This window comes from Perissodus microlepis, chromosome 23, assembly GCF_051167445.1.
Source record: "Perissodus microlepis isolate ML-2025 ecotype Zambia chromosome 23, ASM5116744v1, whole genome shotgun sequence".
NCBI classification, from domain to species: domain Eukaryota; kingdom Metazoa; phylum Chordata; class Actinopteri; order Cichliformes; family Cichlidae; genus Perissodus; species Perissodus microlepis.
The window spans coordinates 26,563,107-26,575,924 of record NC_140482.1 but is presented as its reverse complement, the minus strand read 5'-3'; the positions used below and the strand labels follow the sequence as shown (position 1 = coordinate 26,575,924).

General features: G+C 39.5%; 1 protein-coding gene across 8 annotated transcripts in view; it reads right to left on the bottom strand.

Moving 5' to 3' along the window:
- The window catches only part of mcf2l2 (MCF.2 cell line derived transforming sequence-like 2), a 99,550-nt gene that overhangs the window by 60,694 nt on the left and 26,038 nt on the right, over positions 1 to 12,818 (bottom strand). For 6 of the 8 annotated variants that reach the window (XM_084921528.1, XM_084921532.1, XM_084921527.1 and 3 more), the window contains exons 3-14: positions 8,868 to 8,982; positions 8,478 to 8,568; positions 7,836 to 7,955; positions 6,667 to 6,783; positions 6,365 to 6,514; positions 5,672 to 5,796; positions 5,449 to 5,563; positions 2,201 to 2,320; positions 1,806 to 1,997; positions 608 to 799; positions 334 to 520; positions 40 to 137 (exon numbers count right to left, since the gene is read on the bottom strand). In XM_084921528.1, the coding sequence (XP_084777654.1) occupies positions 40 to 137; positions 334 to 520; positions 608 to 799; positions 1,806 to 1,997; positions 2,201 to 2,320; positions 5,449 to 5,563; positions 5,672 to 5,796; positions 6,365 to 6,514; positions 6,667 to 6,783; positions 7,836 to 7,955; positions 8,478 to 8,568; positions 8,868 to 8,982 (1,622 nt within the window). The remainder of the gene's footprint in view (positions 1 to 39; positions 138 to 333; positions 521 to 607; positions 800 to 1,805; positions 1,998 to 2,200; positions 2,321 to 5,448; positions 5,564 to 5,671; positions 5,797 to 6,364; positions 6,515 to 6,666; positions 6,784 to 7,835; positions 7,956 to 8,477; positions 8,569 to 8,867; positions 8,983 to 12,818) is intronic. The other 2 variants (XM_084921529.1, XM_084921531.1) reach the window with 1 other exon arrangement.

Below are 12,818 nucleotides of genomic sequence, written 5' to 3'. Positions count from 1 at the left end.
GTTTCAGTGAGATTTAAAAGTGTAGCCCAAGGACATTACCTTGATTCCTCCCTTTGCCTTCCTTATGTTCTTCTTCTTGTTGAGATCAGCTTCAGCCTGCTGTTTGTTAGAATTATCGGAAGCTCTGCGAGCAAGAGCTGAAACAAGATGACAGCACGCAGGTAACTTTGATCCTTTCTTTCTTCAAAGTTTGTGTGTTTTCTTGTTTGTAGTCTTTGCATTACTTCAGATTAATCTAACTGTTGTAGAGTCTTGCAAAAGCTTACAGTTAAGACAAAAACCAAAAGAACATATCTTCATTTAAATTAGCTGAAAACACAAAGATCAAATTACGCTGTTGGCCTCCTGCAGTCCTGGGGGTGTTCTTCACTGAGGGCCGTTTGGGGGAGGATTCAGGCCGTGGAGCAACAGGCTGGATGGGCCTTGTCTGTTTAGCTGACAGTCTCTTCAGACTGAGATGCCGCTTTTCAAACATCTCCTGAACATCTTCCAGTCTCTTTAGCGCCTTCAGTACACTACCCTGCGGGTAAAAAGCTATACATCTACCTTTGTCCTCATCATTTTTGCAACAGAACATCTTTCAAAGTATTATGTTTCTGGACTGTACCTTGATATCCTCTGACAAGACAACCTCATACTGGTTGTGCAGGTTCCTCAGTTCAGTCAGTTGGTTCTTTTCTGCTGACTCCAGAAAGTGTTCGATGTCTGTCAGTGCTGACTCTGCCCCTTCCTGTGACTGACACTTATCCACAGCCTGGGATGCCAGCAAGTAGATCCCAGACTCACACCATTGGTTAACCTGCACACAACATCTAATGATGTCAGCAAATAGCCAAGAATTCAGTTTTAGAAAACATAATCATCCCTTCACATATGGTGTCACAGTGTAAGAGTCCTGTATTTGGGTGGTAGGAGGAAAATACTGCAAGTAAAATCCCAGTTGGGTCTGTAGAAACTTGTTATGCAGGTAATAAAATCCTCGATTGTTGAGTTATGTCAAGTTTCTTCTTAGATTGTCAGTCTTCTAATATCTTTAATATCTTTATCTTTAAAAAGATTATTTGGTCAAACTGATGGTGAGTGCTCTTGTACGATAAGATTAGAATAGATTTAGATTTTCATATTTAAACACAATGACTGCAATAGTTGGTCTTGTGGCAACCGGGAGAACTGAAGCCACGGTGATGAGTGTGTTAATGACGGTTTATTTGAATATGTCTACAGCAGCAGTGTGGACAGATGGCACAGTCAAAACAATGATCCGTCCACACCTTACTCAAACAGAAAGACAACCATCAGCTCTATTTTTGGAAGAGTCACATTACACCAGTCGAGTCGCAGGTGTAATGTGGAACACATATTATGTAATTATAGATTTATCTAATCAAATAGTAGTCCAAGCAGTTTTCAACTCATTTTAAAATATCGAAACAGTTTAAACATTGATGAGAATGAACCAAATTTGGAATTAAAGCTGTGCTCAGCAACACATTTCACTAAGAACATTGACTAAAAAACAATATTTACATTATATTTAGGTGCCAGAGACTCAAGATTAAACAACTTTAACTCAATGCTTGCGCCGTCTGCTGGATGCAAATAGAGGCCGTGACATTCTAAGATGTAAATATGTCAGTGTGATTTTTCCACTGTCTGGACATTTTGGTCCAGAATTATCCAATGAAGAGATTAAAAAAAACAACAACCAAAGAACAGATTCATCACATTTCATCTGGCTTGTGTTAAGTCAAACTTTTGGATTTGTGGCCATCTGTAAATGTACACAACTCACATGGTATCCTTACCTTATCTATGCCCTGGTGTATCTGCAGAGATTTGGACAAAATATCTGTCTTTTTCTTGACCTCATTGCTGAAGTCGTCACAGACACGACGGAGCTCGACACATTTGGGTCTGATGGAGTCCACAGCATAGTGATTGCTCTGAATCAGCTGGTCACCATGCAATGCGTGAAGTTGTGCCTTTTCCAGTGTGGCCTGGAAGAAAATCAATTAAATATGATACATTAAGCTGTGCAAACAAAAGCTTCAGGGTATCCACACTCAACTGTGTAACTCTACAACTCTACTAAAGTGATTCATGATGATTGCTTTAACAAGAAACCAAATTATTACTTGTAATGATTCGATATTATTAAATGATTATGTGCCATTGTGTGTGTAACTGTGCCATTACAAACCTGAGCTTTCTCCTCCAGTGTTTTTAGCTCCTTGAGCAGTTTTTCAACTCTGGCTACACAATCCCCAGTGTCTGAAAGGCTGTTTAGACTGTCTATCAAGCTGTCGAGAGACACTTTGACCTGATCACCAATGATTGTAGAGAAACAGAGAAAAAGCAGAGAGAATCATTGAGTTACTTCGTTATCTATTCTGCTCGTGTTAAACAAACCAAATGACGAATTACATTTGTTGATTTAGTTTGTGTAAAACTTTTTTTAATGTAAAAACACAGCTTAAACATTAAACAGTAGCAGTATCTTGGTAGCTCTGTAAGAATTCTGCAGTAGGGCTGTGATCTCAGTATTCAACAGTAGGGGGCAGTGTGGTCCTTTCTTTCTGCCCTGACTGTATTTTCCTCTAAACCATGGCTGCCTGTATTAGATATTAATCAGTGTGGAAACTGCATCAGAGTTGTGCTTTGCTTGGAGAAGGTGGCAACAATACTTGCTATTGTTAACACTGTAGCAACTGTAATTTCATTTTATTCCATTTTTGTATGTCGGGTTACTCATACTTTTTTTTTTTGGGGGGGGGGGTATTAAGGTTTTGGGGCACATGGTGTTAATATTGCCTTTTATTGTTGCTGTTTTCGTGTGTTTAGTTAATCTAAAACACAAAAATAGAAGGACTTTAGTTTAATCATGTTGACTGATAGCAGTAAGTGATGCCTGTCTCTGTATTATGAATGTATATGCATAGCCCTCTGAAGGCACTTGGATTTTATCATTATGCAAAAGGTGTCTTTGGCTTTACACCAGAAGAAGCTGTGATGACTGCTGAGCATAACAGTTCTATTTTATTAGGAGGTTGGAGACGTGCCAGTGATGTAAGCTGTGAGCAAAGAAACTGGTATCTGCCCTGTTGTCCCCATAGTTTTTCATCTCCGCTCACTCATTCACTACATTCTTGCTTTTTACTTTCTGGCTAGTTACCGAATAAAAGGAACTAAAAGGTGCTCGGCTAAGGTTTGCGCTACATGCCTCATGACTACCGTAAACCGATGCACCGCTGACAACAGATACCTTGTTCTCGAATGGGACACAGCAGTGACTTTGAACAGGAGCATGACTGGATATAATGTCTTGATGCATTCTCAATCATCCAGGAAAGTAAATCTCCAAAAAGTTGATTCTGTTCATCTGGACGTAGCGTTTTGTGGGAGAAACGTTTCGTCACTCATCCAAGTGACTTCTTCAGTCTCAGCTGACTGCAGGTTTCCCCAATCTTATAAACAGTACATTTTCAAATTCAAATTCAAATTCAAATTTTATTTGTCACACACACAACCATACACAGTATGACATGAGGTGAAATGCTTGTAGCTGTGCAATGCAATGCCCGACCATTAAATGACAGTGGTTTTACAGTACTTACAATTTACAGGTTATTACAAAATTGACAGATTTAACACATTTGCATAATGACTGAAACCAGCCCACTGAAGGAACAATGGGCTGGGAGGTCAGTTCCTTAATCTTAATTATGCAAATTCTCATGACCACTGATCACCAACCACTGACCAAAACCCACTGACCAAAACCCACTGATCAAAGCCCACTGATCAATGGCTATGAGTACCATTCACAGAGAGTTGGGTAATGGCTGCAATCACAGCATTGTAAGATGGCGAAAGATGTACCCTTTAGCACAACACAGAAGAGCTGCCTCGTCAGGCCAGGACTCTGCAGTCTATTTATACCTACAGGCCAGTGGACACTGTTTCAAGGATGAGGATGTACACATCCTGGACAGGGGGGAACGCTGGTTTGAGCGTGGCGTCAAGGAGGCCATTTGAAAAGGGAAAGACCATCTCTGAATCAAGGAGGGGGCCTAAGAGCTGAATTTTCTTATCGTTTACCTGAGTTCACGTTTGCAACCCCCCATTCATCTTGCCTGAGACGCCTTTGTTCTGGCCCCATGGAGGAGGCCGCAAACGCCGACGCAGAAGATCCGACGTTCTGGTTCGACTGAGACGGCGCACTAACAGACCACCACTCTCCAGTTTATTACTGGCTATTGTGCAGTTTGTGGAGACCAAGCTGTGCGAACTTCGGACACGGATCTCGTTCCAGTGAGAGATGCGGGATTGCTGCGGGATCTTCCTCACAGAAACCTGGCTATCGGACTCTGCCATACAACTACCGGGGTTCTGTGCAGCGCATTGGTGACAGGAGCAAACTGAGAAAAGCAGAGGCGGTGGTGTGTGCTTCATGATCAACAACAGCTGATGTGACTGTCCCAACGTGCACCCGGTTAACTCCTTCTGTTCACTGGACCTGGAGTACCTGATGATTAAGTGCTGGCCATTCTGGCTACAGAGAGCATTTACAGCAGTCATTATTACGGCTGTTTACATCCCCCCACAAGCCGACACTGATCGAGCACGCAGAGAACTGTACAGCGCGATCAGCAGTAAGGAAACTGCACACCCAGAGGCGGCATTTATACCGTTGGTCGGACCAATCAGAGTCCATGTTGTGGGACTGTTTTGATAACGTGGACTGGGGAATGTTTCGCATGGCTGCTGACGACATCAATGAGGACACAAACTCAGTCTACGGATTTATCAGAAAATGCGTGGAAGATGTCGTCCCACACAGAACAGTTAAAAGTCTACCCAAATCAAAAACCGTGGATTAAGAGTGATGTTTGCACTGCACTGGCGGCAGGGAACACTGCTTTTGCCTCCGCGAACACATCGGACTACAAACACGTAAATTACCAACTCATTAAAGCAGCCAAACGGGAGTACAGGGACAAAGTGGAACAGCAATTTCACAATCGTGGGAGAATGTGGCAGGGACTAAACACATTCACAGACTAAAGAGGGAAAAATCAGCACACCACGGCCTCTGTGTGAGGATCTAAACGTATTCTACGCTAGATTCGACACAGCGAACACCACGAGACCGGACAGTGTACACATCGGTGGGGAGAGAGCGGAGGGAACACACACAGCAAGGGGCCACCTCTGCAAAAAATTATTTGTAAAAATGAAAGATTCACTCATCCCTGTTCTCTCTGCATTAAATTATCCCAAGATCAAGTTGTTTCATAAAAATGTGATATTAAAAAAAACATTTTTAGAAATGTAGAGGACGTATACTCATTGTAATATGTGAAGATGCGAAACATTGCCCTTTCTACTGGTCTACTTGCAGTACCTCACATGAAAAACCAAAGGCTGCATGGCAATGGCATACTTTACCTCTCTGAAGTCCTGCTCAAAGTGACGCAACTGTAGGCACTGCTCCAGTTTCAGATGGTGTTTGCTCCAGAACTGTTCAAAGGCATTTTCTGTCTCATCTAGCTGGGCCAAAAGCCTAAAACACAGATTACAAATGTAATGAGAATTGCTATATAATTGCTCAAAATACATAACAATATACAGTGTGCATAACATCTATAAAGGAGTCTTTGTTGTTTGTTACCTTTCCACAGTAGTTTGGTTTTCCATCTCATCAGGGTTGAGTTCATGATCCTCTGACTTGGCTGACTGATCTTTTATACAACTATACAAGGTGGTGCCTTGCTTCACAGCTAGCCTCAGTTCATCCTGATTCAGAGAAACAGAAGCATTAATATCACAGAACATTAATATCATAGAGAAACTTTTGCAGATCTGTGCAAGTTCCTATTTCAGCAGAAATATCCAATCTGATTAAAATACATGTAGTAGATGATTAAAGACATCTACACTTTTGCATTTAAAACTGATATTTGAAGTAGGTAAAGTCAGTCACGTAGAATATTCCAAGGCTGGAGCCTATCCCAGCTGTCTTAGAGCGAGAGGCAGAGTACAGCCTAGACAGGTCGCCAGTCTGTTGCAGGGCTAACAGCAAATTGCACTCACATTTACTCCTGCATTCACACTTATGGGCAATTTAGTGTTTCCAATTAACCTAACCCCACTAACTGCATATCTTTGGACTGTGGGAGGAAGCCGGAGAACCCGGGAGAACATGCAAACTCCACACAGAAAGACCATGGCGTGATAGTGGAATTGAACTCAAGACTTTCTTGCTGTGAGGCACCAGTGCTAACCAGATATACTAGTGTAAAAATACTTGCTTTGTCTCATGTTAATATGTGTGTGTCCTAGCATATTTAATGCACCACATTACCTTGAGGTTATTGTGTTTGTCGGTGTGTGCTGTAAGGAGGTCTTTGGTGCACTGGACGTCATTGGGCAGCTCTGTCTCTGCTAGGTCTGTCCCGAACTTCTGTAACATCTGGGCTGTGGTTTTCACTGTCATGGCAAAATTTTCAATGGCCTATGGAAACAGACTCACATGTTACTCTGCAATGTCCTCTAATCTAGCTCACCATACACCTGCTATAATGTCAAATCTGTGAAACTTTTACAATTTTATAGTCTCAAGTTATACATATATGGTATTGAATGCTACAGTAAGTCAGTGCTCACTGTTCGGTGGTGTATCCACTGACTGTGACAGTATTCCAGGTTTCCTCCTAACTCTCGGGTCAGCTGGCTTTTATCCACATAGCCATGTAGGTCAGACAGCGAGTTCAGCATCACGATCTGCAAACACAGTGCACTGCTTTACGCGCTCCATTATTATTAAGTAAAATTGGTAGTACAACTTCTCATAGTCAATGTTGTTGCAAGATGGGAAGTGTTGCCTGGTAAGTTACTAAATAGGAAATCAAACATTTTGGTTTACAAGACATACACTTTGTACCTTTCAAAACTTTGCTTTGAAAAGCACCATATAAGTAAGGGGTTATTGTTTTTATTACTACATTTGCATACACAATTTAAAAAAATGAGATGCATTTGTAGGTGCTGACTTGAAAATAAGTATCAAAATTTGTATTCATGAATAATTTATTTATCTTGTTTAGCTAAAACCTAAGATCTATGATGAAACGATTTCCCTCACAAAAAATAAATGCAATTTTCCTGTTGTGTGATTTTCCTGTCAAAGCAGCCATTCTTTCTTTCCCACCAAACCTCTTTGCTCACTGTTGCTCAGTCCCTCAAAAATGTGACACAGTGTTTATCTTAACTAAAACAGTGGATTGAGGAAGACCTGGTTATGTTACACAACTCTGACAACTGATCCACTGTGTCTGTCTTTGTCAGTATTTTATATCTTTTTGATACCACTGACATGCCCATCAAAGGATAAAAAGCTATAGTTATGTTTAACACCTACAAAAGAGACATAACATCTCTCAACAAGCTTGGAGTCCTCCAGGAAACACTGGAGAAAGTGGCCAGGGAGAGGAAAGTGTAGTTTGCCTGACAGATGGATGGAATTATGGTTGGATGGATGGATGGGTGGAGCATGATTGATGCTTTTCATACTTTGCTATTGAAATGTTAGGTTTAATTGTGCTGTGATAAAAAAAAAAAAAAATCACACCTTATGCAATTTAAGGAATCCTTCTATGGAAAAAAAATCCCTCGTGGTGTTAAAGCATAGCATCTCTGTGTGTTTGGATGACATGTTTTCTCTTTCAGTATATCAAAAAAGCTAACTATTATCATGGGAAATACTTTTTGTCTCTCTTTTAGGTGTCTGTTTCAGAACCATACCCTGGCTCAGAATAAAACACCTGCATGCTTACCGGTACCTTCATTTTGAAGTCATCCTTGTGTAGTTTGATCCCAATATCTGCTATATGCTTCTGGAAGAACCTGGATGGCCTCAGCACCAACACCAACTGAAGATTTCCTGGGAATGCCCCCTGGAAAATATAACAAATGAACTTGAAATAAGATATTGCATCTTTTTCATTCTCATGGTTATCTGTAAGTTACTTGAAACAAGCTAAAATATATTCTTCTGGTATAAAACTATTGCAGGTCATAATTAGTTTGTTACAGAAGCATGTTATGAAAGATCTGCCCATTTTAGTTCAAGCTGAGCCTGATAGTAAAAATGGTGTTTAAAATAGGAAGGAGTGAAGAGATTTGTGTCTTTTAAAACATTATTATTACCTATTCTGTTCTAGAGGCACTCTTGCTGTGATATAGGTGTGTACTACAAGCCATTGCATTGAAATTGATTGTTAAACGAGGAATTCTAAAATGAATGCGTTTGTGATCCATCCATTGCTCTGGTACAATGTGATGGTAAGGGCCCAAAAGAAAATGAGGCTATCACAGGGTTGTTACGCCTGTGTAGGAAACATAAGGACTTAAAAAAACATTTTAAAAAGGTCCTTGTATATATTTCTAGGGTGATTTAAGTATCTCACTGAACTTACAGCGATCCTGGATAGAGAGGCCTTTACTGAGCTCCATTTGTCCTTCCGCCGGTCGATGATGATAATGAAGCCAATGCTTGCAGCATCCAGGCTGGAGAGAGGAGGAAAACAATTTAAAGTTATAGGCCATGCTAATCAAATTCCCAAAGGTTTCGGGCTCCGGAAAATACAGAACTCAAGAATTGTCCACATTTCAAGGAATACACAATTAGTACACCACTAAGCATGATTTCCAGAAAGCCTTATGGTATTACTGTTGAGATGAAGCAGTGAAGAAGTTTAACCACCCAGGGTCAAATGTGATCCTGTGGGGATAGTTTTGAATCAAATGGAATTTTATCTTTATGATCTCTCTCGTTATTAGTTTTAATTGTGTGTGAGTATACATACCTGGGGATGCTGGTCAGGTAAGTAACTACATTGAGGAAATCTTCCTCTGGCACTTCGCTAAAGCCTGAGTACTCTGGGAAAGTGATGATGGGGGCACCATCTTTCCCTCGCCCTCCTATAGCACAGAAAAAATAAACCCAAATCAATAACTGCAGTAACTGTACTGCAAGACATTTTATCATTTAATAACTTAAAGGGAATATGAAATGCGGACATCTGTAAAACCTCCATTACGGCTATATGAAATTGTGTTTCATTTAAGATATCTGAAATGAAAGTTAAGACACCATTTAAATCAGAATATATGAAATTGTTTTGTTTTCCCAGTAGGAATCGTATTACAGGCACCCAGATGAAATTAGCGACATGGGGAATGGGCAATGTGGTTCTACTAAATGTAAAATGGTATATCAGAGGAACACCCCAACTCTAACACCTCAGTACTATGTTTGTTCCTTTAGGCTCTCAATTAAAGTTAAACTACATTGTGTTCTTAGTATATGTCCAACCATAACATTTTATTTACACTTCTCACAGATTTGGATTTTACTGTTTTCACTCTTTTTGTCTTCATTGCCAACTGTAAGAAGACCAAACTGTTCAATGAGTCAAGTATAAGACCTCAGGGTAGTCTTATACTTGACTCATTAATTACTGGTCCTTGGTCAGGCCCACTTTTGGTTGGCTGTGGATGAGGCTGTGTGCTTCAGTCTTCTTAAGATTTGAATGTGGCTTGTATTGTGAAAAAAGTGTTTTGAGTAGTCAGTAAGACTAGAAAGCACTATATAACTATGAATTAATGTCCTTGATGTCACATTTCACTACAGCGGACAACCCTCTAGTGTCATTTTTCAATGTCTGCAACACTTTGCAGATGTACCTGAAATAAACACCATTAAACCATAATCTAAAAAAAGTTTCAGGCTTCTAAAAATTGTGTTCTAGATTTGAAAGAAATTATTGAACTCAAACCATGATTATTTCATAAACTTAAACTGGCTAATGTAAATGCTAAGCAAAACACAACTCTAAAAATACTAGTCGTATACTATTTTCAAACTTGTGTGTTCTCATTGTTAATTCTGTCTCTTAATCCAGGCTTTTGTGGCTTACTATATTTGATCATCAGTATGCTTTACCTTTGCACATCTATAAAAGGGCCCTACAAGGAGCCAGTGTGCAACCAGTAGTCTTGACACTTCTGGTTGCAGGTACAGACTTTGTCACTGGAAAAATCCAATACTTGCACATTTCTCGAAATGTCACTAGATGGTGAGCATGAGCCATAAATCTGCTGGCTCTACAAATAAAACATTGCTACATCATGGTGCTTGAGAAAAAAACTAACAGTGTTTGTAATGCTAAAAGTTACAGACATTCATACAGACATTAAAGGGGTGTGCATAACCTTGAATCAGCACATCTGAGGATATTTTTGTTGGTTTAGAATTTTGTCTGACCAGCATCTCTCAACCACAAACATGTAACTAACTTGCTGAGAATGGAAAGTTTATACTCAACACGTTGCAGGAGGGGAAGAAAGTGGGAGTCATGGTCTGACATCTGTGATACTGGCATTTAAAAAACATCTGTTAGGCAAGGCAGGTAAGTGCTGCAGTGTTATTAGTCAAATCCCAAAACATGATGAGATGTTATAGAACCCATATTTCCTACAAAGGAGAACCAACCAAAACAGAGCTCCAGTAGTGTAAATTAAATTAAAATGACTCAAATAATGCTTTATGTCTCCTGGATATAGTCATATCAACTTTCTGAAACTTGTAGAAAGAAGGCAACACTATTTTGAAAACATTTTACACTCCACAAAAATATACATTTTCCTCTCTAAGAACATAAAAACTCTGTTAATCCTCCCTAATAAAGTTACTTCTGTAAAAGTACGTGAAATGTGCATGTTTCCAATTTCCTGCTTGCAACTCCTTGCCTGCTGCTAGTAGTGCAAAGGTCATCTAACCCAGAAAAAGTGACGGGTTTTACACTGACCACTCAGTGATGTGTTTCTCCTTTACTTTTTAAGGAGAATCAAAAGAAAGCAACAAATCCTGCAGCTGTCCGTGAGGGAAAACAAAATCATAAAAACTCTAAGAAAAGAGACATGAAATTGTTTGGTATACTTCCTAACTGGTCTCTGGCAAAAGGAAACCCTCACTGGTTCCAGTTCATGTATATATAAAATGTGTATACAGAGAGACAAAAATAGCAAACCAAATGATCATAGCGTTTAAACCTGGATCCTACTGAGAAGGCACACACACTCACAGTAGGCACACACATGTGGTGAAGACTATGAACCAGACTTGTGTTAACCTTATGTAATTCTAGAGGCAAGTAATGCTGAGAGAGGAACTTTTGGAAACAGTTATTTTGGCTGTTTGGTGAGACGACTGAGAGAAGGAATGAGAGGCATCCCTGGAGAACCACACAGACTGCTGTGTCACCACTAACAGCACATCTGGAAAAGTCTGAGGGCACCCAGTGTGAATGCTGGGATACTAAAAGCAATGTTCCTGTCTAAACGCTTAAATTTAAAATTATGTGACTTTCCACCAGCTCCATACTAGTTAATAACTGGTCGCATTTGCTTATCATTGTGAGCTATGATGTGCAAACACATGTAGTGAACCACCTACGCATTACACCTACAGAAGCTGATTGGCCATGCAAACCCATGTCAAGAAGCTTCTGGTGGCAGGTTTTGTGCTGATGCTAATACCAGAGGAGGTTTGAGTCTTTGCATTTACCGAATTTAGGATGTCTGTGACTTTTTCACGCTATGTATCTCTGTAACCCTTCTCTGTAGATTGATATGGTCCACCACTTCATGGGTGAGTTATTATGACTTCTAAAAGCTTTTGGTGAGCTCTTTAGAACAACTCTTGTTAATTATTTCATAAGAGTTTGTAACAGCAGACTGCACGGCTAGGTGTTTGTGCCAATTAGACTACAAAAAACAAAGAAAAAAAGAATTGAATTCAATATTTTAAAGGTATGGCATATTACTTTTAGTGTAACTCATTTTAAGAGTTGCTCATCCACTAATGTTCTCCTCATCAATAGTCTCAGCAACAAAGTTCAAATACATACTTCCTCAAATGAAAAGCTTTTCAATAACACAAAGAAACAAAGAAACATATACCACTTAAATGTTTTTAAGGCTTCAAATTGAACTTTTAGTTGCTGTAAAAAAATGTTCAAATATTTTTTTAAGAAATCAAAAAGCAAACAAAATGCTTATGTTTTCTCATGTTTCTTCTGTCACGTATGGAGCTCTCAGTTTAAAAGGTGATACAACATTAATGTGTATATTACATTTTAGAATTTGAAAGTGTCTGGTGGTCTACTCATTCTTGGTTTTTTTATTGGCTCGTGTTTTTACACAATTCTTTGCGCTATGACTTTATCTTTATTGCAGCCAATTTCCCTGAGATGTTATTATCTGAAGCCTATAAAGAACTGGAGGAAGCAGTTCCCTGGAAGATGTGTGTTGGATGAAATCTTGAATTAATAAATCAGTATTACACAACATGGTATGTGCAGCTCAGTTGTAGCATTGCTAGCACAATTTTACTTACGTAAAATTAATTTTATATCAAATTAATTAATATTTATTAAAATGGATCCTTAAAAAAACAGACAAAAATGACTATTCTATTCTAGCAGATAACCCTGGAATAAAGATTTCCAGTCATGTCATAAATTGCAAGATGAGGGGCTAAATACAGACTTCTGTATAAATTGAATAACAAAAGGCAAGCCTTTAGTTTGACTGATCAAAAGCTTAACCACAAAATAGACAGGCAACAGGCAGGAAGAGACTGGTAGGTCAGCTGGTAGAGAAAAGAGTGCTGCGAAGTCAGGACAAAAGGGAAATCAGGGAGCTGGATACAGAAGAGTCAGGAGATGCAGGTCAAAGTAATCAAGGACAACGAG